The following is a 27,115-nucleotide window of genomic DNA, read 5'->3' on the forward strand; positions in this document are numbered from 1 at the left end:
CCACGCAGATGGAGCAGCACACAGACAACTTGACACAATGACAGAGCATTACATTTATTGCAGTGTTGAATACTGAACTGAACCTTAGGGATATGAGGGGTGCTGTCTGATATTGCACATCAGAAATAAGAGCAAGTATATTGTAAGATTATTAAAGATATTAACATATGAAAACCATAAATATGAAACAATATTATGTTTTTAAAGTATCCAAAAGGCATATACAATTGCAGTTCTGAAAAAAGTGTAAAAAACAAAACAAAAACAAAACTAAACTAAATTATGTATTCCAGGATAGCACATCTTCAATCATCTTCCTTGTTTGACCGTTGTACAAATGTCCGTTTGTTCTTCTGCACTTGGACCTAGGTACAAAAAACAAAAACACTTTCACATATCCTCTGAGGAAAAAGTAAAGCATGGGTCACGACTTAATAATGTAGGATATGTACAAGAAATGGGTATATTATTTTCAGAATCTAAACAGTAGCAATTCAAACATTGGTAACTATCAATATGATGCTTACAGGTAGGACATTTAAGTGGTGAAATGTCCAAAATGAGTCCAATGATGGGGAGTAGGTTATACCTTGCTTTTTAATTTGCTTACTTGCAGAGCTTGCTTATTTGTCCAGAAAAGGAACATCTGACCAACTGAGACAACTGCATCATGCTAGAGTTAAAAAGAATACAACTCCAGGTATAGTTCTGATGTGCAAAATACATTAGATAAACTGGTGAAAAGAAAAGTCTATGGGGGGAGGGGTCCAGAAAGAGATTTTAGTATGTTGTTGGGAAGAATTCTTTGAAGTTTGTTGCACTGCCTGTTATGTATTCATGTATCAGTGATTGGAGAAGGAAAACATGCACCTGCACACACCTCAAGAGCAGTGTTTAATAAGTTTGTTTTCTGAATAAGTATTTTGAATACATGTATTTAGTTACTTTCCAACACTGTGCGGGTCAGATAAACCACTCACTGGACAGCAGGAGAGGGAGGCCTTACCTTGGTTCCTTCAATGATGTGCGGCTCCTTCTGTAAAGCATTGTTCAGTCCTTCCTCTGAACTGAAGCCTACCCAGCAGAAGCCTCTGTGAAAACCTGTCTCTTTGTCCTGACACAAGAAACATCACAGAAACAGTTACAGGAGAAGTCAAGAAAAAAATAAACATAAATACACAAAACGAAGAGGTTATATTATGGTAAAAGTATTAAATGACAATTAAAAGATTCCAAACTCACAAAGGGCAGCAGGCATTTCTTGACTTGTCCAAATTGGTTGAAGTATTCCCTCATTTCCTCTGCAAAAAAGTGTTTCACATTGCTGTTATTACAATGGTATTTCAAATATTTTCTACTGTTAGCTGTTACTGTACACTTATAATTCAATAAACCTGTAAAAATATTCAAATGCTGAGCTTTCTGACTTTTCCTCGACTAGACTCAATTTCATCTCCTTCGTTTCATACAACCCTAATGACCATCAAGCAGCTGTCATCCTTTCTTTCAGCGTTTTACTGACAGAACAGTCTCTGTATGGGACCAAGGATCATCGGGGTGTCATTGAAGGACATACTGCACAAGGTAAAACACAATCCCCTGCGTCCCTTGGCCTCCCGTACAAAGTTTACAGAAATCAGATTCCCAGATTAAGAATAATATGATGTGACAAACTTACTGAAGGCAACAGTCCAGGGAACTCTGGACACGAACACCTCAAACACCTTCTTTGAGGACGCTGCCATCTTTACTTTACCCACGCGACACGGTTCAGCAGCAAGATGCACTGCCGCCCCCTATAGACTACTGCTGGGATTACATGCTGGACGCGGTTGTAAAAATTCTAATTGTTGGTTTTATCAGTATATTTGTTTAAATTTGAATGTTTTAAGTTTGTTTTTAATAATAGAAATATGTTTTCCCCCAGTGCTTGGTCACAATGTATTTGTTTATGACTTTACATAAAAAAACATAACGTATCCAGAGAGCGGCAGCACTGCGCCAGAATGTGTGCACCATGTCATGCAGAAGAAAAAATGTCCAAGATGGCGGCTGTTATGGAAAGTGGGGAAGATGCATTCAAGCAACTTTTTAAGTTTTATAAGCGCAGAAAACCTCCACCAGACTTCAGTGAGGTGATCAACTTCTCCGGGAACCTTTGCACTGGCAAGGTACAAACTGACAGAGTCATACATATAAATATTAGAGCTGTCAGTGCACATAGCATTCTCTCCCCATGTGCACACCCCTGACTTACAGTCCTCAACAAAATCTAAGATATTTACCATGTTGAATTATCACCGGGTAATTTTTATTTTGTTTATTTTTTATTTTTTATTTATACAGAGAGAGCACAATGGAAGCACCAGACTTTCTTTTTAGGAGCGCCCTTTTAAAATACAGACCAATACAAACAAAACAACTAACTACACAGATTCATTTGCTTTTTGCATTTTGCTTATTCCTTTACTTAAAAAAATAAATAAAATGATTTAAACCCATAAGGTACTTCTGCTTGGGTTCTGTTTGAAAGATAATTTTAGTAGCATTGTGGAATTCAATATGCTTCAGGCACTTCAAGAGGATTTTATGATTTACTGAATCAAAAGCTTTAGTTAAATCAATAAACAGAGGTGGACAATTTTGTTTGTCATCAAGGGGTGTGAAAATGTCATTTAAAACTTTTGTGGTTGCAGTCACAATATTATGTCCTTTTCTGAAACCTGATTGATAAGACTTAAAATGGGACAATGCAAGAATCTGATGAGCAGCATAAATAGCACTGTAGCCCTAAATGTAAACTGTTGGCAGACCCTCTTATGACCTGATTTGTGTGTGCACAGGTGGTTCCGATCAAACTCAACCCCACTGCAGTCTCTGATGCTGCAGCCTCCAGAGTGGGTCTCAGACCAGCCCTGGACTGGAGAGCCTTTGGTCTTCAGGGATGCCCAGGTAAGTCTACTTTTTTGGACCAAGTCTTGATCTATGCACATCATTTAGGTGGGTCTAGGTGATATTTAAATTCACAAATGCATTTGATTGTAAACAAATATAAAAAAACATGTGTAGAATATTGAAACACAGTGAAGTAGTCACATCTGAAGGTTTTTGTATGTTTTTGTTACACAGGATTCATCTTTATCTCAGACCCCTTTCGGAAAGACTCCCAGCCCTTCTGGATCCGACAGTGCCTGAAGACATACCCACAGAAGCCCAACGTATGTAACCTGGACATGCATATGTCCCCTTGTGATACCCAGGACATATGGGAACGCAGCGTGAACAGCCTCAGGTTAGAATGGAGACCTCCAGGCTTTAATTATCAATAGCTCCTATGTGGGAAAGAATTTTGATTCTAATGAAACAAAAAATTCCTATTCCACAATGCACAAACTTCTTGGCTATACTGTCAAATACTTACAAAAGGTTCATAATTGGTACATAAAAGTTCACTTTCCACAAATAACCAAAAGTGGGTTAACTCGCAGTTCACCAACCCCACCTAGACGCCAAGAGAAGAGTCTGCTGGAGCGACTGCGCTGGGTCACCCTAGGCTATCAATACAACTGGGACACTAAGGTATACACAGGCTGAAGCAGTTTGAACCAGTTTAATTGTAATCTTTATTTAAAATGTGTTGGTTGTCTTCTGCGTTCAGCTGTATTCTGCAGACCACTACACCCCTTTTCCAGCTGATCTTCAGTCACTGTCGCAGCAAATCGCTCTGGGCTGCGGCTTCGGTGACTTTAGGCCTCAGGCAGGAATTCTCAACTACTACAGGAGTGACTCATCTCTGGGCATCCACGTGGACGAGTCCGAGCTGGACCACAGCTGTCCTCTCCTCTCATTCTGGTCAGTAAAATTGAGAGAAAGTTCTTTATAATTTCATGTTGCATAAGGCCCACGTAACAAACATGTATGTTTTTGTCACTATATGTTGTATGTCTTTTCTAATTTATTTGATCTATATTTTTGTTGTGCTTATTCATTTCTTATTTTGGGAACAGTTTTAATAACTAAACTGGTAGTACTAGTAGTATCTTTCACAATTTTTAGAGGTCAGAGCAAAATTTTGCCGTCACAATAATGCTAACAATAAAGTGTGCACTTCTTTATTCTCAGACAATACAACTCTTTATAATTTGATGCAGACAGTTCACAGTGGACTTTTGTTGACCTCAAGAGCTGCTTAAACAATATGTCTGTACTGAACAAGACAAATTTGACTCAAATACATGCAAAAAAATTGGGTACATGCCCTTTAAGTACTTATTAAGCCTAAATTATGCTTAATAAACTGTTTGTTCAATATGAATTAAGTGCTTTATTAAGTCAAATTATCTGAATTTTTAACATTTTCTTTGTATTTCCCTGGCAGTTTTGGGCAGTCAGCCATCTTTCTCCTCGGTGGTAAGCAGCGACAGGACCCCCCTACAGCCATGTTCATGCACAGCGGAGACGTGATGGTGATGTCCGGACAGAGCCGCCTTTTCTACCATGCTGTTCCCCGGATTGTCCCCGCTAACCCAAGCCTCTTCTCCTCCAAGCTCCAGAACCCCCCTGCTCCACCTGATCTGCAGACCCAGACCACCCCCCTAGAGACAAACTCAGTGCTGGAGCCAGTGTCGGAGCAGGACTGGGCCATATGTCTCAGGTATATAGAGAGCTCCAGGATTAATGTGACTGTCAGACAAGTGCTGGGACCTGGCCAGAGCTTTCCTCACAGCTGATTATGGAAAGACATTTTCACATTAGAAAAAACTAAAATAAGTGACATTGGGATTCATATTAGTCTGGACAATGATGGTTAAGAAGAGGATTCATTTTAATGTGATTTACCATTCACGTGCACAATATGTATTTATTATTAAAAGGTGGATGGTGATGTGTTTCCTTTCTGTCCAGACAGTTACATCTTACAAAATGAATAACTATGACTTTCCATCTGAGTGCTTTTGAGTCAAAATATGCTAATTTCCACCACTAATAATTGTGCAAAGTATTAGTGGTATCATATGTAGGCTGAAGGCTCTGAGAATTAGCCTACTGTTAAATAGCTCAAGTGTTTGCTGGTACATTATGTTGCCCAAAAATATAGCTTGCAGTGTCTTGAGTACAATTTTGATGCAATGAAACTCATGATAGATAAATGAATGCACAGCTGTCTCTTGCCGTGTTGTTTGGGTATGAGACGATGTGGTTGAACTCCAGCCTGGTGACAATCCGATCCTTTGCCTGTAGCCTTCATCTCGCCACAAAGCCTTTGTTTTCCAGAAGAAACCTCATCAACACCAGGTGGACCTAAACTACAACAACACATTGTCTGCCAACTTTCCACCTCCCACCATTCTGAATCATCCAATTTGTTTGAGATTAGATGAGAATCTGAGTTTATTTGCTTGCCGGTCCTTGTAAAATATGTAGTTTTACGCTGCTACACCCCCACTCTTCTTGCTGCTACCCAATAAAAGACATTACCACCTCCAAACCTGAAAACAGATGCGCTCATAAAGGGGTTTGTAACTAGACTGGAGCTGCACCTGTCTGTGCGCCTCATGTGACCTTTGTGAGATCTCTCACAGAAAACTTCTGCTAAAAACATATTTTTTTGTTTTATTTATTTATTTATTTTTGTTTCACTTGTTCTTTATGTGTGCATGGTCTCTGGATGTTCCAGGTTTCCCAACCACAAACAATCTGCGTCAAAGTGACTATTACATGCATATATGACCATGTGCCCTCTTCATACTGAGGCACCCACACTTGGTTAAACTGTTCTGTCTCTTTGTCCCGTCTGCATATCAACTTTCTACTGATTACTACAATACCAGACTGTCCACTAGATGGCGCAGTAGAGACAGTAGTTGGGCATGCTCCCTAATCCTTTAACTTCTGCAAAGTTTGTATCACCTCGTGTGATGCACAGTATGTGTGTATGTATTTCTAAGCTTGTAAATTAACACATTTTTAAATGTTTATTTAACGTTAATTAACCAGTCAGTCGTGTGTCTAACTGTGTGGGTGGTGCAGGTTCGGTTTGCTGTTTGTAAACTGTTTTATAGATGCAGCCTACTGGTGAGCGCATTTTAGCCGTTCTTTTAGTCTTATACTGTCCCAGACCCTATGCGCCCCTCAGTGCTTCTCGATGTGCCGCTGTGGGCGCAGCTGTGGTGGGCTTCTGACTCTGGGGTGATTGTGAAACGGCAGCGCTCAAACGCGGCAGAGGATCTAATGTCAGAGCGTCGGGCCCGGCGTGTGTGGGACGGGCCTGTGACGCGCGCGGCCAGCGTGTCTGAATAAAAACGCACCAACACAAAGTGCTAATGAAAAGGTGGCGGTGCATCACATCTATTTGATATTAACGCTGAGTCCAGAGGAGAGCAACATGTGGCCTCATCAGTAACAACTGCAGCAGCATCTCGCGACACTCAGCACGGTAAGACTCCGCTTCTCCTTAGATTCAGGTGTGCTCAGGTCGTTATTTTCTTTGAGAGAAGTGAGAGCATGCATGCACTTTCAAGTGGGTTACAAACAGCCCTCAACTGTTTAGCCTTTGACCATCTTTTTATTCATAATAAGGTTGCGGCTGAAATTATGCTTTATTCATTAATTTTACATACATTTAAATAAGTACAAATATCTCACATAGCCAAATTTTTAGAGTGTTGGAGATGACACCTCTGCAGCACTACTCGGCAAACTTTTGGACTGAATAAGATTTTCAATAAGAATCAGAATAAATTTTATTGCTACTGTCAGTGAACAAAGTTCAAAATTCAGGCAATTAGGCAATCCTTCAAAGGTTTTACAACTCACCTCCAAATGCATAAGCCTGCATGGTGCTAAACACTGCGAACAATATTCAAAATAAATAAAAATAAAAATCATTAGTGAAGTTTTTTTTCTTAAAATATAGTTTCATATTCATGCCTACAACCTTGTTCCATGACTTTTATGTTGCACATTTCTCTGCCGATAGAGTTGAGTGTAATTTTCTCCCTGGCAGCTAGCTGTGTTAATTAAAAGGAAAAAAACAAAACAAAACTCTTTTACCAGCTAAAGAAACTGGTCGAAATCATTCATATCAATATTTCCAACAACTCTGACACGTAATCCTATTCTACAGTGAGAGTGGGTAGAATAGTTAAAGTATAAAGCTACTGTGTGTCAGCAGCCGCCCAAACAAAGCTCCTTTATTGTCTATTGTTGTGCTCCTAATCAAACCTGATTGAACAGCTCTCAGGTATTTGTGTCAATGCTGTCACTGAAGAGCAGCAGCCGCAGGCCCACAGACAGGAACACCCATCCAAACTGACACTTCTCTGCCTAATGTAATCACTGCCATCTTTATCAAAACACACAGCAGCCAAATATTAATACCTGCACACTTTGAACTGTTCCGTGGACTTTCCACACCTATGAGATGGGGAAATATATAGAAAGACACAAATTTTCCTCCCTTAATACGGATAAGGTGCAGTGGTGATATAAACACAGTTTGAATGTAGGTTCAGAAATGTCATCTGAGTATCCAGCTTGAAGCCAAACAATGGATTGTGCAATTTAACTCAATACTGCTTTTTCAAGACTTTATTTATATAGATTTTTGGATGGACATTTAAATTTTGTTGTATTATGTGTTTTGTGCCATGAATAGAAAAGAAAAACAGTTAAATTCTATAGTGTACTCAGTTGAGAGTGAATTACACACGAGTGTGAATTACATATTTGAATCACTAGCCAATACTTTCCATTCACAAATTATACTTTGACTCCAGCACTGCTGCGACTGTCACTCACTTTCTGGTAAGAGTGTTAAAAGCATGTTCTTTTGTTGTTTATTTATTCATAGAAATGACTGTTATTGCAATTACTATTAGGCTTATAAATGACACATTGTATTAAAGGTGGTGTTAAGTGGTGCTTTTGTCATTCCACTCTGCCAGACATGACACAGTGCAAGATAAGGGGCTCTCTGGGTTCTAAGCGTTTGGTAGTGATGAATCAGAATGAGATTTACTTTTATTCATCCCCAAGGGGACATTCTTTTCATTACAGACGTGCAGCCACCCAGCAGAAGGGAAGTAATTATCAAATATAAAGTTATGAGGAAGTTTAAATACAAGTATTAGTGAAAATAACATGCAATAAATCTGTGTTTTTATCAACTAAATCTCCAATGAAAGTAAAATAAATATACAATATGACTTAACCTAATAGTACCCTAACAACATATTTACATATTTATTTTAATATGAAAACAGTGAGCAAATCTGTAATTGATTTCACTGTATGAAATGGGAGTGGTTTTCTGTCTCCATATCAGCTCTGTGCACTACACTGTGGAGATTGTACCGTAACAGTATTATTCCCTCTCCTTTCTATAGTCTCAAAGTAACCTTCTAATACCTGTGTCTTCCCTCTTTAGGTGCCAGAGCTATGGGCAGTAAGAGCGTGGCAGCCCCCGTGCCCCTCCACCCCTCCCTGCCTCTGGGGGGGTACTCTCTGCTCCAAAGCACCACAGGGCTACAGCTGCCGGCAGAGCACCTCCACGGTTATGGCTTCAGTGCCCTTCATGCTGTGCACCTACAGCACTGGGCCCTGTACCCCCCTCTGCCCCTGTCCCGGAGAGCGCTGACTAAGATCCCGGCTCACTGTTCCTCTGTGGCCTCCTTCCCCCTCTTCCCTCAGCTGCTCAGACCCAGACTCAGCTCCAAGACTAAACCTCGTTTTGACTTTGCTAACCTGGCCGCAGCAGCCACACAGGAGGACAGTGTGAAGGTGGAGGACCTGAGCATGAGCAGTATCCACAGCCCCCCTTCTCAGCCCCCCCGCTCAGGTTATCTTTGCCAGGACAAGGTGCCCCCTCCCTCTGAAAGAAGGTCCAGCCGAGGCCGAATGCCCTCCAAGACCAAGAAAGAGTTTGTCTGTAAATTCTGTGGACGCCATTTCACCAAATCATACAACCTGCTGATCCATGAGCGTACACACACGGACGAGAGGCCGTACACCTGTGACATCTGCCACAAAGCCTTTAGGAGACAGGACCACCTCAGGGACCATAGGTCTGTGTCTCTGTGTGCTCATTCTCTCTCTCTCTCATGCCAATACATGTCATAAATTTAAAAAATATATGTAAAATATTTTTCAAAAACTCTATTTCATTTACAAACATGACCTGAAAATCACAGTATACTAACATGAACACACATGAATACACATCATGATAAGGCGACACAGTGGAGCAGCAGTTAGTGCTTCAGCCTCATAGCAAGAAGGTCCTGGGTTCATGACATGGGGTTTCTCTGTGTGGAGTTTCCATGTTCACCCCTTTCCCGTAGGTTTATTCCAGGTGCTCCAGTTTGCCACTAAAAATTGTACTAAAGTGTTCCCTCTGGGACCAGGACTCCCATGAAGATAAAATATTTTCTGATCAAATAAGTCCAAAAATGCATAATACAAAATGTTTGAAATGAGAATCTTGATTGCCAGCACAGCCTCAATGGAAGTATGTTAGACTGACCAGCGACATATACTAAAGTAACCATAGGCCATCTTATCTATAATGTGACTAATATATGCCTGTTGTGTGGCCTATTGCAGGTACATCCACTCCAAAGAGAAGCCCTTCAAATGCCTGGAGTGTGGAAAAGGTTTCTGTCAGTCGCGGACTTTGGCTGTGCACAAAACCTTACACCTCCAGGTCAAAGAACTGCGGCCGCCTAAGGTCAAATGAGCAGAGTGTCCAGGAGCACAGGAGCAGACTAAGTGACCAGCGCTCTGCTGAGGGGAATCTAAGCCAAAGACATTTTTTAGCTCAAAAACCCCAATGTATAAAACATTCCACTGTTAATACTAGACCAATATACCAATAGATGTATGTATCTATTTTTGCACTTTGACTTGATTGTAGATTTTTAGTCACTGGATTTCTTAAAGTGTACATAGTCCTCATTTGTAATAGTATTTTACTGCAGGTTCTCTCTGTGTTCTAACTGTAGCATATTTACTATATGACAAACAGGTTTAATCAAAGTATATGACATTTCTTAATGTGTGTTCAATGACAATGACAATTCAATAAAGCTCATTGATTCTGAACAGAATACCTCCCAAATGCCAATGTTTATTACATCATAAGTTTAACTTAACTTATTAGATAAGAAGGTGCTCCGTTGAGTGTGTGTGCTTGGGCCTTACTGTGTTTTGTTTTTTATTTTTTATTTTTTATAAAGCACTGCATTGCAAACCCCTCATGAGCATTACAGGCATTAAGACATTACAGACACAGACTATTTGTCCACCTCATACAGAGTTTAGTGGAGGTGGTTTGCAGCAGCAGGCCTGTGTGAGGGCGTGTGGGACAGGAACAGGACATGGAGTGAGTGTGTTCCAGGGAAAGAGCGGAGGGAAGACATCAGTCTGTCAACATGTCCCAGAGTCAGGGACAGGAGCACCCCTGCCAGAGCACTGTTCAGACTCTTCTGAGGCTGTGGTACGTGTCAGCTTCAGGCCAGTCAATGGACGACACACAGTGGGTGTCAGACAGGTGTCCTGAATATGTCCCTGAGCAGTGTGCTAAAGCAGGCCTCAGGGAAACATGACAGAGCATGGACGGTACAGCACGTCACCGAGGCCACTGACATCTTTATGATTTCCCCTCTGCAGAGGTGAATCTGCGGCCAGCCACTGTCAGCAGCCACTGTCAGCAGCCACTGTCTGCATCACTGTCTGCAGTCACTGTCTGCATCACAGTCTGCATTACTGTGTGCATCACTGTCTGCATCATTTTCTGTATCACTGTCTGCAGTCACCGTCTCCATCACCGTCTGCAGTCACCATCTCCATCACCGTCTGCAGTCACCATCTCCATCACCGTCTGCAGTCACTGTCTGTCCTGAGCTGGCGCCTGCATCAGGGGTCAGTGCAGCACTTGGCTAGAGCAGGCTCAGAGACAGCCTGTGCTTGTGTCCTTTTGGTGTTACCTTTGTAGGTTCCACAAATCACCTGTCTACAGTGTTCAGAGCTGCTGCCTTGACATCAAAACTAAAATTGCAGGTTGATTCCTACATCTAGCATTGCGCAATGAATGAATAATGGACTCATGCAGTTCTTGAGCCTATCGAGCTATTGTGTCCTGTGTAAAAAGTGACTCCATATGAAGTAATGAGCAGAAGGACGTGCCACAGAGCTTTGTGTGTGAGCCATGGAAAAACACTGTAATGTGCTAGTCTCTGTAAATGTTTCCAAGTCAAATAATCCAACAAAACAATGCACCTCAAAAGTCTGACTGTAACCGGTGACTGGTGCACGCTGCTGTTGGCTCAGTGTGGCTTAAGTGTGCACAAAACTACCTGCACACACAGGGAGGTTACACAACTACACGTGACAAATGAGATTCAATTACCCATCAAGTACACACTGACCTGAGGCAAGATCTGATCAGCTCAAGGAGGAGCTGCTGTTTGTGTTGTGCCTTTGCCTTGACCTGGAACTGGAGCAGCTTCAGAGGGTCTGCTCTGCTGTACAGACAGAGGCAGTGGCGCCCCCTGGGGACAACCCTGTGAGGTGGACCAGGGTTCAGAGAGAGGAGAAATGCCTCTGCAAACTCCTGTCTTGCTTTGTTTTCTCTGTAAACGCCGCGGACAGTGGAGATAGGCTTTCACCCCGCGATGCTTCACAATGTCTTCCCTGTGCTGCCCTGCTCCTCACCGTGAGCGGGGCCTATGGGAGACGCGCAGGCCGGGGAGAGGGCTGGGGAGAGGTCTGGGGAGAGGGTGGGTGGTGGACAGTGAGGCGCACAATCAAGCAGGAAAAGCATCCCCAGAATCCTGTGCCCTCTGCCAAAGTTAACATACACCCAGGGATTTGGTATCAAAGTTTCCAATATTTGGCTCCACAAACATTATAGTCACTGTGAAAACACATGCCTGGGAGAGCCCCGCCGACTATTCAAATAAAGCAGGTTTAATTATGAACATTTGAGACACATACATACTCTGCTCTTTCTACACAGAACATGATAGATATATTGATGCATCGTGGGAGCAGGGCATACATAGGGGCCTACGTCAGCATCGTCCGCCAGTGTCCATAGACCCCACCACCTGACCACCGGCCTCTGCACGGAGCTCTGCAGCCCCAGAGTGCAGCCTCGGCGTTTTCACAGTGAGGTCGGATTTCGGCGCTGCCTGTTTCCACACTCCGGGACGCAGAGAAGTGAAGGATCTGCAGGAGCTGTGCCTGCTGTTCCTCAGGCCTACAGAGCTCACATTCTGAATACTGATGAAAATGTGAGAATCCAGCAGGGAGCCCGGGGACTTCTGCAGGTCAAGCATCTTTTGTCTTTGAATGTGGGGGACCAAATGTTTCAAGGATCAGTGCTGAGTCAATATTTAAACATTTTATATCTACCCACGTTTGAGAAGTGTTGTGAGAGAGGAAGGTGACGCTCTCATAATTATTTATAATTATACAAGAACTGAGTAGCATTAAAGGCAATAGCTGTATGTGCTGCAACTGATTTAAAATGGCAAAAGAATCACAGCTGAACCTGGGACCATCATCTGTCCTACACAGAACATAGACAGACCTCTTGAGTTTATTACAACATGGGTTTAGTATGGCAATCTAAAACAAAATTTGTAAAAAGCACCACAACACAAGAAGTCAAATACAAGTTCAAATGTTATTAATAAAATCAATATCCGTCTTGAACCTCTTGAACCTGGAGATGTTACTACATTACATTCAACTAGGTCAACAATTTCACAATCACTTTTAACATGATTTGGGCTAGCACAAAATATCCCTGACACTAGATCTGTTTCAATAACAGTTATATTGCAACAGCTGCTATATTAGATTTTTGTAAAAAGTAAAATACAAAAGGTTTCACCAACATTGTCAATCCAGTACTGAACCAGAATTAAACAAGACCAGACTAGTTTCAACCTGTACCTAGAAATAAACTTACAGAATTAAACCAAGACCAAACCAGGACTAAACCACTACTAACCCAGAATAAAACCAGGTCTAAACCAGGATAAAATACAATTTTATTCATATATACATATTGGTAGAATTTTATTCATATATACATATTCATAATGATCGAGGAATATATATATATATATATATATATATATATATATATATATATATATATATATATATATATATATATATATATATATATATATATATATATATATATATATATATTCCTTGATCATTATGGAATTTTCCTAATGTTACATAATATGCATACTTACACACAAATATGACTAATGCAAACTTCTGTTTCAATACATGTGAATGTTCCAGGCCTCACCTCCCTAAAGTAAACTGATTCTTTCTGTTTAAAGTGCCATGGCTCCTTTTCATGTTTCACACTAAACACATGCTCCATCAATAAGAAAAATGTTAATGATTTTACACCTGAAGTTAAGAGGACTGACATCTGAAACTAAAGTCCCAAGTACAAAAGGCTAAGAGTGTGTTCCACTTTCAAAGCTCTAATATTTATTTATCAAACGCGTCAACAATAGACCTGACCAGTGTTTACACACATCTTATATTCTGTCAAGTAGTTTTGATCCAAAGTAATGCACTCAAAAAACAATATGTGAGTGAGTCGAAAATGAACTTGAGTGGCTATTGCAACGTAATGGTTTCTCTAATTATTTACTCAGCAAGTTACATGGTTGATTCCCGGGATCAAACTGCACTGATCTTATATACTGTACGTCTCTCAACAAGTATTAATGTCATGATAATAATGCCATAGTCTTATCACTTTTTAAAATGCAGTAGTCTTATAAGCATTTCAATTTCCAGCATCATTGATACAGTTCCTACTTGTTGGTGGTTAGCTAATCCTGTCACCAAAGCTGCCCTGGGGTAGACAGAAACGTGCATGGCTGCCAATATGTGTCTACTGTATGTGCTACCAATCAATAATATAATAATATATACACACGCAGAAGAAAGGTGAAGTGTATTGCTCAAGGACACAACAACAGTACACACTATTCAGAGTTGGGATTGAACCAAGCCTTGGGGCTATTAGCGAATGCTCTTACCACTAAGCCACTGTGCGCCCAGTTCTAGGTTTGTTACTAAAGAAGACTTATGTTTTTTTCTGGTATTTTGAATTAAACTGTAAAATATCTATAATTATTTTATTTAGTTTGTTCTAAACCTGAACATTAATTCCTGTGCAAAACTAAGTAATTATACAGTAATGGGGGAGGATAGGGTTTAGGTAAAATTTTAGAAAACATTGAGCACCCAAGCTTTGAATGCAGGCCAATATTTGATTATTCAGACATGCAGGAATGAATCAAAATAGAACTCAGACTAAGTAATGATAATCAAAAACTTAGAAAATGGTCACAAATGTTGACTTTACATAATACGTCCCCTTTAACTTAAACTGTTACTGCCATATTGATCCATACCTTTTACAAATCCATAACCTTAATTGTTCATGTGGGAAAAGGTTTTGAATTTTACAAAAAAGTATTTCCTGATTATGACTTGTGATTTATGGATTTAATAACAGATGAAGTTGGTAAGTATGTGCTTGTACTTCATAACAGTAAGGAATGTGTTGTCTGAAAGAATGCTTCGTCGCACTAAGCTGCCAATTTTCAAACAATGCCTATCTGTCCAAAACGCAGAATTGGAAAACACCTTTCATTAGTGCGTTGTAGTGCTCGAGTGCTGGTACTGGGCAGAAATATGGCTTTCGTCACCCGTTCAGAGATGAAGACTGCAGATAGACACCCAAGAGGGGCATAGGTGTGAAAAAAAGCCACAGAAGCACTAACCCTAAACTTTTTGTATGAGCAATAATAATAATGAACCCGGGTTTAAAGGTGCACTACGCAACATTCCTTGTTAAGGTTTTTACCACCTGCTTGTTTTGGTATGTAAATGTTATTCCTTTTCCTGGAATGTTTTACAGTACATGGTATTAAACCTGTCTATCTCCATGGAGACAAGCAGGTGATGCTGCCAGACCAAGTTACACGTCAGAGCTGTGGAGAAATTACACGTCTTACAGTAGGAATGCATGTTTTTTCAAGGTATTTTTTGCAATAAAAACACAAGTCACCCACTACACGTTTTTATTTAAAATGTTGAATGTGTTCTAGGAATCGACATGAATAGGGCCCATATGTGGCACTGGGCATAATGGACACATATTCCTTCTCTGGACTAAGAGCTAATCTCGCTGTAGTGTGTAAAATGGGTATCCTGTGATATATCTTCATTGAACATTTATTTATGTTTCAGAATAAGTGCGGGGATAATAAACTGGTTCTCTGTATTGTGTTGGGACGACATCCAGAATTTTGTACTTCTCAGACAACTCCCAGAATTCCTGTCTTAATCTTGTGGCAGCATAATCCCCACTGATGGGCTGTCTGATGAGGTGAGATACTGTACTCACATCACATTTACAGAAACTCTATTCTGCCTCTGGTTTTGAGGTATTCCCACTGTGTGAAGAGAAAGAAGAACCTCCACAATGAAAAGGCCTGTTGGACGTAAGACTGAGTAGAGCACTACAGGTGTGGGGCAGATGGGCAAATTGGACTGTAGAGTTAGCTAGGGACAGTGCTTACCCCATACACACACGCATGCGCACACATGCACACACAACACACACACAAGAGGAGGAGTTGAAGAGAGGCTAGTGGATTGCCTGCAGCACTTCTCCATCTGAAGCACAGGACTCTTTTGTTCGCCTTAACAGAAACATGCCTCGCTGTTTTTACAACTCACTCAGGGCTGCATCTTCTGACGCATTCACCAGTCACATTATATTTACACTTGTCATTTCATTCACTTAACGTGGTTGTAGCCAAAACCTTCTATGATATCTGAATTACCCCAGTAGTCCTGCAAACCAATTCTGCTAAAAAAAACCCCACATTTTTACAGCTAACAAGTTCCGTCTTTTAAAGCAATACAATATATTTATACTTGCCAATGAAATTCCATTAATTTAATCATCTTTAAATAACTTCTTTGAAGCATCTGATGGAAATCATTGTCACTGTGATAAAATCAGTTTCATTAAACTTTAAGAGGCTGTACTTGGTATTACAATTATACCATGATGTATTGTAAGAGCCATCTTTTATAAGTCAGCACTTTCACAGATGTTGTTTACATGAAGATAATAGTTTAAGTGACCTAAACCTCAGAACAGGCAAAGCTTTGAGGACACCCTGCACTCTCACTTCACTCTCTGAGTGCTGCCCAGGGGGCTTTTTTTCTTCTGAGTGAAGCTCAGTAGCATGGAGAGAGGATGGTGTAAGTTCTACCATGGAATACAGTCTGCAGCCTCTCGCTGTGACGCACTTGGATGGGGGGCTTGTGTCACATACCTCAGCCCTTGTCCAAACAGGAAAAGATGTTTGAATGAGTTGTCTTTGTAGTGGATGACTCCAGCAGGCAGTGGGCCAAGCCCTGACAGTGAGCAGCCCATAGTGAGCAGGAAGAATTACAACAAGTGTTCAATTGAGGTTATGACTCTGTCAGAGTTATGACTCAGTCGGGGTCATGACTCTATCAGGTTTAAGACTCTGTTGGGACAATGATGTCCGGGTAAGAACTATGTGGGGGTTATGACTCTGTTAGGGTAATGACTGTCAGGGTAAGAACTCAATGAGGGTTAGAACTCTCTCGGGGTCAGGACTCTGTCAGGGTCAGAACTCTGTGGGAGCTAGGACTCTGTTGAGGGTATGACCCTGGTGGGGTTAGGACTCTATTGGGGTTAGGACTCTGCCAAGGTTAGGACTCTGTTGAGGTTATCATTCAGTTTATTTATCTTAATTTATACAAGGGAACCCAATGAGAGCACTTGGGTGTCTTTTTCATGGGTGTCCTGTTTAAAATACAATACAAACAAAAAAAACAACAACACATGTACATGCACTTTCACAGACTGTGTGCAGTGTGACAGTGTAAACAGGCCTGTTTTAGACACAGCTCCTGGCACTTCTAGAGGACGCAGCAGTTTCCTTTTTCAAATCCTTGTGTTTTGACAAGAAATTCTTTGTCAGAGCCACTGTTTGAAACAGTGTGAGTATCCTGTGGTTTAGAAAAGTGAGTTACATTGGACCTCTGCAAACCAGTTTAAGGAAGATTATGTTCTTTGACCCAACACTGTTTAGGATATAGTCATATGAAGGAGGTCTCTGCCCTGTCTGATACTGCCCTGCCATGGCTGATGAAAGTGTCAGTGATTCAGTGGGTTCAGGAAAACCCTACAATAATCCTGTGTAAAAGAGAGGTGTTCCTCTGGACTCGATGAGTAGAGGATTTGAGTTAAGGAGACATGTGGTGTCCTAGTGTTGTTGTAAATGCCTACAGAGTTACACACTGTGTGTGGAGCTTGAATGAGTGCCATGTTCACAGAAGACACTTATCAATATCACACCTGTTGTTTAGAGTTGGCACTGAAGCCTGATCTGAGAGCACAGTTTGTATGAAAGGCTCCTGCAGAGAGTTAGCGCTTTATGAACACACCTGTGTGTCTCTGCCTCAGGCTCACATCATTACAGCTCCGCACATAAACAGACATCATTAGCTAATGCAGCCAGCAGCAGGGTGCACACACACACCGACACACCGACACACACACACCCCGACACACACACCGACACACACACCGACACACACACACCGACACACGTACACACACACACACGTTAGGTTTCTCTGCTTTTTGGGGACATTACATTAACTTAAAGTCATTTTCTGCACACTGATCCCAACTTTAACCTATTTAAACCTGTTGAATTTAAACCCTGCTGTTCGTGTAATAAAGGATTTACATTATGGGGACCTGATGTTTGTCCCCATGAGGTTAGTGCGTATGCAGACTTTAAAAGACACATTATGACTGATACAGACCCACACATACACCACACGTGAGGCAGTAAGAGTCCTGAGTGACCATTCTGATGCCCTACAGATCTACAATGTACTATGTACAATATAATACTCTCTAGTGTTATCTCCTTGTGCTCTGCTGCACCACTGTGTTCTCTGATCTGTGCTTACGTGTCATTGCAGCACTGTCTGAGAGAATAGAAGTAGACCTAAAGTACCTGACATGGGCTTCTGTGCTTCTGCTTAGTGTTTCAGGCAAAGGACAGTCTAAAGAGCTCAGCTGATGAGAGACCATTCTATGAAAGTCAATACATTTCGAAACAATACATTTACAAAATTTCTTTAAAAAGTTTGATATTATCACATGGGACTATTCCTTAAGCCCATGTTAACTATTTCAGCACAGTATTAAAGCACAATTAATGTCAGTGGTTATGTGCAAAGCCCTCTCCATGAGGTGGTGACAAACAAACACAGCTGTGGTTTTCAGTTCTGCAGGTCCGGAGCAGAGGGCTTAGGAGGTCCAAGGCAGGAGCAGGAGGCTGAGGAGGTCTACTGCAGGGGCTGAGGGGATTTGGAGTGGAACAAGGGGCTGAGGGGGTTCAGAGCAGGGGGCTGAGGAGGTCCAGGGTAGGAGCAGGGTGCTGAGGAGGTTTGGAGCAGGGGCTGAGGAGGACCGGCACAGAACGGGGGGCTGAGGGGCTCCAGGGCAGGAGCAAGGGGCTGAGGAGGTCCAGGGCAGGGGCAGGCAGATGAGGAGGTCCAGGGCAGGGGGATGAGGAGGTCTATGGCAGGGAGCTGTGGAGGTCTGGAGAAGGGGGCTGAAGAGGTCCGGGGCAGGGGACAGTGGAGGTATCCAGGCTAGGGGACTGAGAGGGTCCAGTGGGTCCTGTGAGGGTCTCGTGGCACAGGCTTGGGCAGAAGCTGTTAGGATGCACGTGTGACAGACATTTATTTTCTTTGAGTCTTTTTTGTTTTCTTCAGTTGCATGAACATGTCACCCGCTGCCTCTGTCAGCCCAACAAGCCTTTGAATCACGTTGCTTGCAGCTGAGTAAAGCTGACCTCTGGTTCTATCCGAGGGTAACCCCAGAGTCAAACTGTCAGACAGGGAACAGTCCTCAGGGAACTGGCCCTGATGAAGCAGCCACTGGATCATACTTCCTCCAATGCATTTACACTGTTACTTATGGAATATGCAATTTCAATAAACATATAGATTGGGCAAAAGACAATGGCCAATGGTAGTGTAATGTCATCACACTTTTCTGTAGCTGTATCCTGGTACAACACTTAAAAAGGAAGCCCTCTTGGTCAAATAAGCTGCTCTGCACTGAGGGTATCTGGTACATTATCTAATGTCAGCAGCCCAAATCCACAGGTCACACTCTGCTGCCATTCACAAGTGTGTAAACATCAGTTCATACAACACAAGAAACATGGTGGTCCACACTCATGAGTAAGAACTCTTAATAACATTATATCCATATCTATATATCCACAGCTAACAGACAAAAACGTATTCATGCATGGTGGGTGAGGTGTCTTGCCCAAGGACACAGTGGAAACACACAGTGGGGGGTGATGCAGTTGACCTTCCAACCTTCGGGTTCGTGAGCTATAATTTTAGTGCGGTACAGTAGTTGCTTGGATATCAGTTAAGTGAAGATTAAAATCACACATGTCTTTGCTTGTATTAGTTGCTTAATACTGTTTTCTTTTGTAAATGGGGAGTCATGGGATAAAATGGAAAGTAGTTGTTTATGATAAAAGAGTGAGGTGGCTGTTTCAGAACACAAAAGACTGCTCTGTACTTTTGAATGTGTGTGGTTATCCTAATGTTATATCAGGCAGTGGGTAATGAAATAATGCGGGGGGCATGCACCATTTGCGGCCGGCACCAGGTTAAGAGGAAGTCGGCCATGATGGCTGTTGGTGGGTACTTATTTGTATGGAATGTTTTTCCTTTAAGTTGAACTGCTACAGAAGAATGGCTTCCCCAATGGGCTTATCGACAGAACATTCTGTGGATCATTTGTTAAAATGTAAAACAAGGCACAAGTTTATCAAATGCATCTCACAAAATAACTCTCAGGAATTTTAATGGCACTTTATTTGGATTTGTAAAACACAAAACTCTATGTAGACAGTTAGTTGTGTGATGGGGTAAACCAGCCAGTCACCCCATCTGTCTTCAAGGCTCATGTAGAGCTGTGCTATATCTCTGCACCCCAATATCAGATAAATAGTTGTTATTGGACAAGTCTTGGCTCAGTGTCCTGACAACTTAGTTTATTCGTGGTTTGATCTGCACTAAAGGTCTGTGCCAGCCCCAGGGCAGCTGTGGCTATCACTTTATCTTTCTACCATCCATCTGTGATGGGGGATAGTAAAGCCGATTGCTGCTTCCTGCCACTGCATACATTTAGCACATCTATAATAAGGATGTTAAGTGCTGTTAAAGCTAGGATCCCAGAGCAACAAAGCTCTCATAGTTATCATACACTCGTCACACACTTTTAGACAATAGGACAGTCCTCCTGTACAGACCCGTGGCTCCCTCTAGTGACTAATCAATATACTGCATAAGCTGGGCACAGACTAGTACTCCATATTAAGAGTACGTTTACACCTGCACAGTCACCAGAGGAACTAAACCTGAAATTGGGTCAGAGCTAAACCAGGACTACATTGAGGGCCAAGCCAAATTTATATTAGGACTGCAATGGGCTCATGAAGGAGCAAAACCAGGGCAAGTGTGAACACAGCCATAGCCATCTTTTTCACTGTAGACCCACTATTTCTGAAACACAGAGCTGGGGAAGAAAGTGCCAGGAGCCGTTTTACTTGCTATTGATGTTTTATTCTGTACAGAGGGACAATTTGTACAAAATTAATCTAGATATATAACACTACATGAAACAAGGTAAATCATATATACAATATTAAATGAATCATATAGTACAGGTCACATACAAAAGGACACTTTAAGTTATTTTTTGGAAATAATATGTTAAAAGTAAAAGACTGCAAAGAGCCTGCAGTGAGCACAAGCCATCACTGAAGTCATCTCAACACGGATGAATTGTCAGCACAGAAATCATCGCACACAGCTCGTACTCAAAGTCATAAAATCCATAGAACATCTCTCTCAGCAAGCAAGACTGGTTTATAAATGCAATGGAGTCTACAACAGAAGTCCATGATGGCATTCCTCCAGGTTTAAGTACATGTTTAACATGGTTCTTCATTTACAGCTTTTTGCATTCAAGCAAAGACAGTATGAAAACAGGTACGTCAGTTTGTTGTCAGCGCCTGCTTCTGAGGTCGCAGGGAGCAGGCTGTCAGTTTAGAGTACGGCCCAAACCAATCCACAGTGCAGACCAGTGCACTTTAAACAATGGTACTGGGGCTGGAATATTTAACACTAAAACTAGAGCCACACGGATTTCATGTCTAAACTCTACGATCTAAAAGCTGAAGATGCAGGAATGACGTAGAGAACAAGATCACAATTATGTCAACATAATTTTCATATATTTTAAGACTATATTTCCAAGACATCTTTGTAATACATTGCCCCCATCTTAGGCAGCCTCGCCTGTCTCAGCTAAACTCAAACTTCCAATCAAGCTTCCATGGAGAGGGAAGCCAGAGTACCATTGTTTAAACTGTCTTTGTGGTCTGTTTTTCTTTTTTTTTTTCAGAATTGCCAATAAACAAAAAGAAGCAAGCACAAAAAAGTTGCAACGTATGGCACAAACCAAGCCGAAAGTGTCAGAGGGCCCTCACCGGCGCTGGACACGGCTAAGAACAGGCCTCAGTGTGCTAGAGAACCACAAAGAAGAACACAACCACAACCAGGCAGGAGTCCTCATGTCAGTCACCGTGGAGACCAGTGGAGACCAGGGGAGAGTCTTGGCACTGAGCGAAGATTGCCCCAGGGCAGGTCCTCTGACAACAGTGCAGTGGAAGGGCAGCCGTTCCCTTTCAGACAGAAGCAGGACACAGGCTTGGGACAGTGAGCCAGTCAGTTCCGGAGTCGATCCGATGAAAAGGAAGCAGGAATGATGGACCTCGCTGAGTGGTATTCCGAGATTCCACATTTACAGTAACAGTTTAGAAAAAGAAAAACTGTTTACACGACAATAGGTCCATTAAACATCTTTTGTTAATTCTGTAATAATAGTGTCATGTTTTCTGGGTCTCCCTGGAACAAAATATCTGAAATTTCCAGTTAATTATTTCAACGTGGAACAGCCCACTTTACAGCAGATGGTTAATTACACAAGTATTAATCAGCCAATTTGATCCAAATGGCTTAATTTAGTATAAATATACACTCTAATTTAAATTATTTTATTTAATCATTACTTACAACCCTTGTGAGTAGCTATTAATAAAATAATGCACCAGATTTCAGCATTCAGGTATCCGCTTATAAAAGGCCCTCAAGTGTATCAGGAGCTTATTCTGAGCTTACACTATTGTGCTATAGAAGAAACACTGTCACCCTCTGGTCTGGTATGCACACTACACTGTCCCAAATGAATATTCTTTTAAAAAAACTAAAGCTCTCCTGTTGACCGGACCCTACTGTCGGATAAACAGCGCCCCTCAGAGGAGAACACTGGAGCAAACAACACAGTGAAATGTCAAGGGCTAAACGACCAACACGAGCCTCCTCTCCAACAGAAAAAAACCTGAGAAAGTCTGAGTAAGGGGTCCGAACTGCAGGAATGAAACGAACTAAGGAGGGCGGAGCCAGGCGTAACCATGGCGACACACAGAGTTCATGGCTGTCCGTCTGGGAGGAAGGGCAACGAACACGGAGACAGCGCCCCCTAGAGTCCATCGTGGGTGGTCAGCATTTCTTCAGCTCTGCGGTGGGACTCCAAGGCTTTTGTGGTGTAGATATCCTGAGGCAGCTCGGACTTGCGCCGCACCATGGGCCGCTCTTTCCTCTGCTCCAGCTGCAACTGAGCACACCAGGGAAACACATTCAGATTTAGCAAGAAACAAACCTGCCATTACAAACTATGTATATTGTTTTGAGTCCTATATTACACAAAATTGATTCTTGTGAACTTGAAACCATGAATGTTGTAATCAAGGAGTTGTGTTTTGTTTCATTCGCACATGTCTGAGATGTGGGCAGACTAATAATAAATAGTCTGCTCATAATGCTCTGTTCTGTCTTGTGATCTCATATAGTGGTAGTTTTAAAGTTAACAGCTACCTTTTCACCTTTTGTTCAGTAGAGATTGGCAATTAAAGGGCTGAAATTATCAAAATGATTCTCGTGAAGGTGTATGGAGTTAAAAAACACAGTGGAGAACCACAGTTTTCACAGAAAAGTTTTCCATTTGAAAGAAGAACTCAGCCTAAAATATCCAGAGTGTATTTGTTAAACGTGTGAATGAAACAAAACACAACTCCGGGCATGTTTCTGATGGGGAAACAACATTATAACATTGATCAGAAAGGAGCATAAAATGGGCCCTTTACTAAAAATTGTAATGATGTGGGAGGATTTGGATGCTCATGTACAAGTTTCTCTTTGGATATTGCCCAATGCACCGTCCATTCCACACACAACTGTAAATTCATGCATGTACTGGAGTCACTGGTTGGCATGTCTATGGAAAGTGAAACTCTCTTCTAACACCTCTTCAAACCATCTCAGACTAAGATGTGATGTTCTTTGTCAGTATAGATAAAGCTATAGATGAGATTTGGACACATGTATATAAAATATGATTAAAAAAGGAAAAAAAAAATTTCTCAAAACACACAAAATCAACAGATCAAATTGAGTGGAAATCTACTATCAGCAGACAAAATGCTAACACTTAATAACTGCATCTTAATTAGCCATGAACAAAAAATTTGAATTAGGGTTTAATTCAGGCCAATTAAGGTGTAGTTATTAAAAAGTGGTACTGACAATTCTGTAGTGAATGTTGAATAATTGAGATTTGGAGCAGGTTTTGCCAAATTATGTGAAACCAAAATTGTAAAAAAAAAAAAAAATGCATTAAGTGAAATTTAAATTAAACTTAAATAAAATTAAACAAATAAGTAATCAAGCTAAACTAAGGACATAGAGGGACAAAAGCACACAGAGGGGATGCGATTCCAGTGTTCAGTCCAATGCCACATTTGTTTTGTTTTGATCAATTGTCTGGTCTAATACAAACATAAGACTATAAAGAAAAAAAACAAAAAAAAAAACAAAACAAAACTACAAAAAATAAACTAAGCATGTAATCTAGCTCTATAATCTATAATCTAGTGCTGTGAGAGATGACAGAGAGAAGGCAGGTTTACCTGAGTGGCGCCCTCCTCAACTGTCTTTTTTAACCTCTGAACATCTTCTATCAACGGGACATCCGTCTCCATTGCTACAGGACTATTGAGGTCAGAGGAATCAACATACAAAGAGAACTATGTGAACAGAAAGGGAAACAAAACAGAGGGTGGAGAAGAGCTTTGAGTGGCATGCAAAGAAGAACCAACCAGCACAATTGACTGACTGTAACCGTGAATACACACTTTCTATAGGATCTAACACAGCTCTTTAAAAGGTAGAGTGTTTTTATATTGACTGGATCATTTGCTGCCAGTCAAATAATTGCGGTTGGGTTTCAGATGACACCACATTCTCTAGGCCTATAATATTGTTTGAGGTGGTACTGTTAAATTTAATATTGGTGTAATGGGATAATGGGCGCATTACTGTTAGTTATTGATTTTCTATTTGGATCATTTTGTTATGAAATTACACTATAATGAATACTAAAACAAACTCCTCCTGTCCCTAATTAAATGCAATCCACCATAACATTCTATAATTGAACAAGCATGTGTCCACGGTGAGGTTATTGCTTTGCCTGGAATGTTCCACAGTAAGGCATTTAACGTCTTTGACTCCATGGAGACAAGCAGATGACACTCGCAGGCCAAGTATCTTTAGCAATAAAAGCCTGTAACTGAATCAATGCCTGTAGAGCATGAAATTGATAAATAAATGTTTAATGTCAGCATTCCAGGTAAAGCAAGATGTAAGAGCAGATGTCAGATCCTTCATCAAAAATGTTACATAATGCACCTTTGATATCAAGACAAAAAACTAAAAACACAGTTTAAAAGGGTGTTATGACGCAATGGTTAATATGATAATAGGACCAACATCTGTCTTTCCCTTCCTTTACAGAAGCAGTGATATGATCTTTGTTTTAGTCAAATTGTAAACACAGACACACAGACCAGAGGAGACTGCTCACCTGTGGATTAGATTTGGCAAGGTTTTCGATCTTAATCCAAGCCTCCTCACGTTCTTTAGACTTTGCCTTTTCTCTGTAAACACACAAGAGTCTTCATCACAAAATGCACGGGCACGGTCTGTGGACATGTTAAAGGCGATGTACCAGATGTTCTTAAACATATGAAAAAAATAACTAATTCATTTTAAACAATTTCCAATGGTACAAAATTACTCCTCACTTTCCATCCAAGCATTTTAATTATTTACCATAATGAGTTTTGCCATCACAGCACTGCTAACAACAACTAGCATGCAAACAGCGCACTTCCTGGAATAATAAAACTTTATAATTACATACAAACAGCACACAGCCATGTTATTTTTACCTGAAGAGCTGCTTTTACAATACTGTGCTGGGGTAAGACAAATGTTGCTCAAATACATGGACAAAACTCAAGTATAGCCACTCTAAATATAAAAATACTGGCTGTGAGACAGAGGGAATCTTGCGCTCACTTGTTTTTCTCGGCTCTGAACTGTTGTGTACAGTCGTCGAACAGCTTCTGGTTCATCTCCATGAAGAGCTTCAGAGCGTTGTATATCAGACCGTGGATGGTCCTGGACAGAAGAAAGCACAGTGAGCTACTTGAACTTCACTGGAACATGCACATTCACTTGATGTGACACTTTTGAGGAACTTAGGTGTTTACATTATTAAACTGGTTTGTCTGCATCTGAGTAGCAAGTATGTGCCATGTTAAAAGCATAACCCAACACCAAACAGTGAAGATGAGTCAATATGAACACAAACATTATTTAAGAATTCTTTAAACGATTTGACGTTTTTCCTCTTTTGATTTATTGGATCAATCACGCATTATGAAATGTCCCCGGCAGTGCGGTATGGCCTCACTTGTTCCAGTGAGTCTTGGAGTTGCGGTACAATGCTGGGAACATGATGGGCAGGATCTTGGCTGCGTTGTCGCTGATCAGGCTCATGATGTACTCATTGTTCCAGTAGTACAAGGCTCTCTCTGCCACCTGCAAGAGACCAAGGCATCAGGAATCAACCTGTGTCTGGCATTAAAAGTCCATCTGATGATAAATCTGTATATAAACTAATATTTGTAATAAGACTGAGATAAGAGAATGTTTTATATATGAAAAAACAGTTAACCATTTTATAAAAATGTGTATTCTTTCAGATTGTGGATAAGTGTATGTTGATACAGCTCTGTAGCAGTAAACACATTTTAGCTGAAGAACACCTTATTCTTTTAGTTCAATTTATACTGTTTATTATGAATTTGAAGTTTTATATTTTACAACAATACTCAATAGTCATTTACAATTTAACATTTAAATTGTTTCTTCTATTTTGCCATTTTGCTTTGATAATACCTCCACATTTGTAATAAAATAGTGTTTGATGTCCAAATAACAATTACGACCATTTTAAAAGTGTATTAGTCACATTATTCTGATTACTTGTTGCAGCCCAAATAATCACATACTATTCTATTCCATTTATGTTGGTTTTAAATGAAAATAAAAATGTACATAGAACTAACCAGCCATCAGTGTGGTGTTCACTTTGAATGTGTACGTTGTCAGTTAATCAGTTAATACAGCATATAGCTCCGTGTGCATAGAGTGAGAAGGGGCAGGTACCTGGAAGTGCGGGCTGGATACACACTTGGCCAGCTGTCTGAAGAGCGGCTCCTGGACCTTCACAAACTCTGAGGGCTCGATCACATCCAGGATTTCCTCCAGCTCGTTGAGGAACATCACCTCTTTAGGACTGTGGGTCTTAGGCCAGTACTTCAGCAGGGCCATCACCACCTGCTCAAGAGAAACATAAGCAGGTATATACAGACAGGGAATCAGTGGTAGAACTACAAATATGATCTCTACATCGCTCTGTCCCCAAATAAAA

The 27,115-nt window shown here is 41.1% G+C and overlaps 4 protein-coding genes across 10 annotated transcripts in view; 2 read left to right on the forward strand and 2 right to left on the reverse strand.

The window, feature by feature from the left end:
• Positions 1-72: 72 nt before the first annotated feature.
• Positions 73-1,763, reverse strand: slirp (SRA stem-loop interacting RNA binding protein). Its single transcript, XM_033988486.2, has 4 exons — positions 1,679-1,763; positions 1,243-1,301; positions 1,007-1,114; positions 73-365 (listed from the first exon to the last, which is right to left on the reverse strand). Exons 1-4 carry the CDS (start codon positions 1,743-1,745, stop codon positions 306-308), a joined length of 294 nt encoding a protein of 97 aa, XP_033844377.1. The 5' UTR covers positions 1,746-1,763; the 3' UTR covers positions 73-305.
• Positions 1,764-2,028: 265 nt separating this feature from the next.
• Positions 2,029-5,545, forward strand: alkbh1 (alkB homolog 1, histone H2A dioxygenase). Of its 3 annotated transcripts, XM_055231328.1 has the most exons (7): positions 2,036-2,171; positions 2,844-2,952; positions 3,130-3,292; positions 3,489-3,579; positions 3,659-3,852; positions 4,379-4,654; positions 5,275-5,502. In XM_055231328.1, exons 1-7 carry the CDS (start codon positions 2,037-2,039, stop codon positions 5,303-5,305), a joined length of 999 nt encoding a protein of 332 aa, XP_055087303.1. In that variant the 5' UTR covers position 2,036; the 3' UTR covers positions 5,306-5,502. The 3 variants fall into 3 exon arrangements, with proteins under 3 accessions (XP_033844166.1, XP_055087303.1, XP_055087302.1); XM_033988275.2 differs by having other exon boundaries at positions 2,029-2,171; positions 4,379-5,545; XM_055231327.1 differs by lacking the exon at positions 5,275-5,502 and having other exon boundaries at positions 3,163-3,292; positions 4,379-4,798.
• A 711-nt stretch (positions 5,546-6,256) lies between these two features.
• On the forward strand, positions 6,257-10,104 carry osr1 (odd-skipped related transcription factor 1). The gene is made up of 3 exons (XM_033987713.2): positions 6,257-6,436; positions 8,429-9,065; positions 9,604-10,104. Exons 2-3 carry the CDS (start codon positions 8,440-8,442, stop codon positions 9,734-9,736), a joined length of 759 nt encoding a protein of 252 aa, XP_033843604.1. The 5' UTR covers positions 6,257-6,436; positions 8,429-8,439; the 3' UTR covers positions 9,737-10,104.
• Positions 10,105-20,740: 10,636 nt separating this feature from the next.
• Positions 20,741-27,115, reverse strand: part of LOC117390069 (serine/threonine-protein phosphatase 2A 56 kDa regulatory subunit gamma isoform) — a 31,456-nt gene continuing 25,081 nt past the window's right edge. Inside the window, exons 11-16 of one of the 5 annotated variants that reach the window (XM_055231319.1) lie at positions 26,851-27,021; positions 26,093-26,220; positions 25,696-25,797; positions 25,199-25,271; positions 24,243-24,359; positions 20,741-22,891 (exon numbers count right to left, since the gene is read on the reverse strand). In XM_055231319.1, the coding sequence (XP_055087294.1) occupies positions 22,757-22,891; positions 24,243-24,359; positions 25,199-25,271; positions 25,696-25,797; positions 26,093-26,220; positions 26,851-27,021 (726 nt within the window). In that variant the 3' untranslated portion in view covers positions 20,741-22,756. The remainder of the gene's footprint in view (positions 22,892-24,242; positions 24,360-25,198; positions 25,272-25,695; positions 25,798-26,092; positions 26,221-26,850; positions 27,022-27,115) is intronic. The other 4 variants (XM_033987708.2, XM_055231321.1, XM_055231320.1 and 1 more) reach the window with 4 other exon arrangements.

This window comes from Periophthalmus magnuspinnatus, chromosome 22 (genome assembly GCF_009829125.3).
Source record: "Periophthalmus magnuspinnatus isolate fPerMag1 chromosome 22, fPerMag1.2.pri, whole genome shotgun sequence".
Lineage (NCBI taxonomy): Eukaryota > Metazoa > Chordata > Actinopteri > Gobiiformes > Gobiidae > Periophthalmus > Periophthalmus magnuspinnatus.

What these genes read in the sequence shown, in the direction of transcription:
- slirp (XM_033988486.2), bottom strand. Translation starts at nt 1,745, where the DNA reads ATGGCAGCGTCCTCAAAGAAGGTGTTTGAGGTGTTCGTGTCCAGAGTT. An exon ending in TCCCTGGACTGTTGCCTTCA is followed by an intron (nt 1,302 to 1,678) that starts GTAAGTTTGTCA and finishes ACTTTTTTGCAG; the next exon opens with AGGAAATGAGGGAATACTTC. An exon ending in AGAAATGCCTGCTGCCCTTT is followed by an intron (nt 1,115 to 1,242) that starts GTGAGTTTGGAA and finishes TTCTTGTGTCAG; the next exon opens with GACAAAGAGACAGGTTTTCA.
- alkbh1 (XM_033988275.2), top strand. Translation starts at nt 2,037, where the DNA reads ATGTCCAAGATGGCGGCTGTTATGGAAAGTGGGGAAGATGCATTCAAG. An exon ending in GGAACCTTTGCACTGGCAAG is followed by an intron (nt 2,172 to 2,843) that starts GTACAAACTGAC and finishes GTGTGTGCACAG; the next exon opens with GTGGTTCCGATCAAACTCAA. An exon ending in TGGTCTTCAGGGATGCCCAG is followed by an intron (nt 2,953 to 3,129) that starts GTAAGTCTACTT and finishes TTTGTTACACAG; the next exon opens with GATTCATCTTTATCTCAGAC.
- osr1 (XM_033987713.2), top strand. Translation starts at nt 8,440, where the DNA reads ATGGGCAGTAAGAGCGTGGCAGCCCCCGTGCCCCTCCACCCCTCCCTG. An exon ending in GACCACCTCAGGGACCATAG is followed by an intron (nt 9,066 to 9,603) that starts GTCTGTGTCTCT and finishes GGCCTATTGCAG; the next exon opens with GTACATCCACTCCAAAGAGA.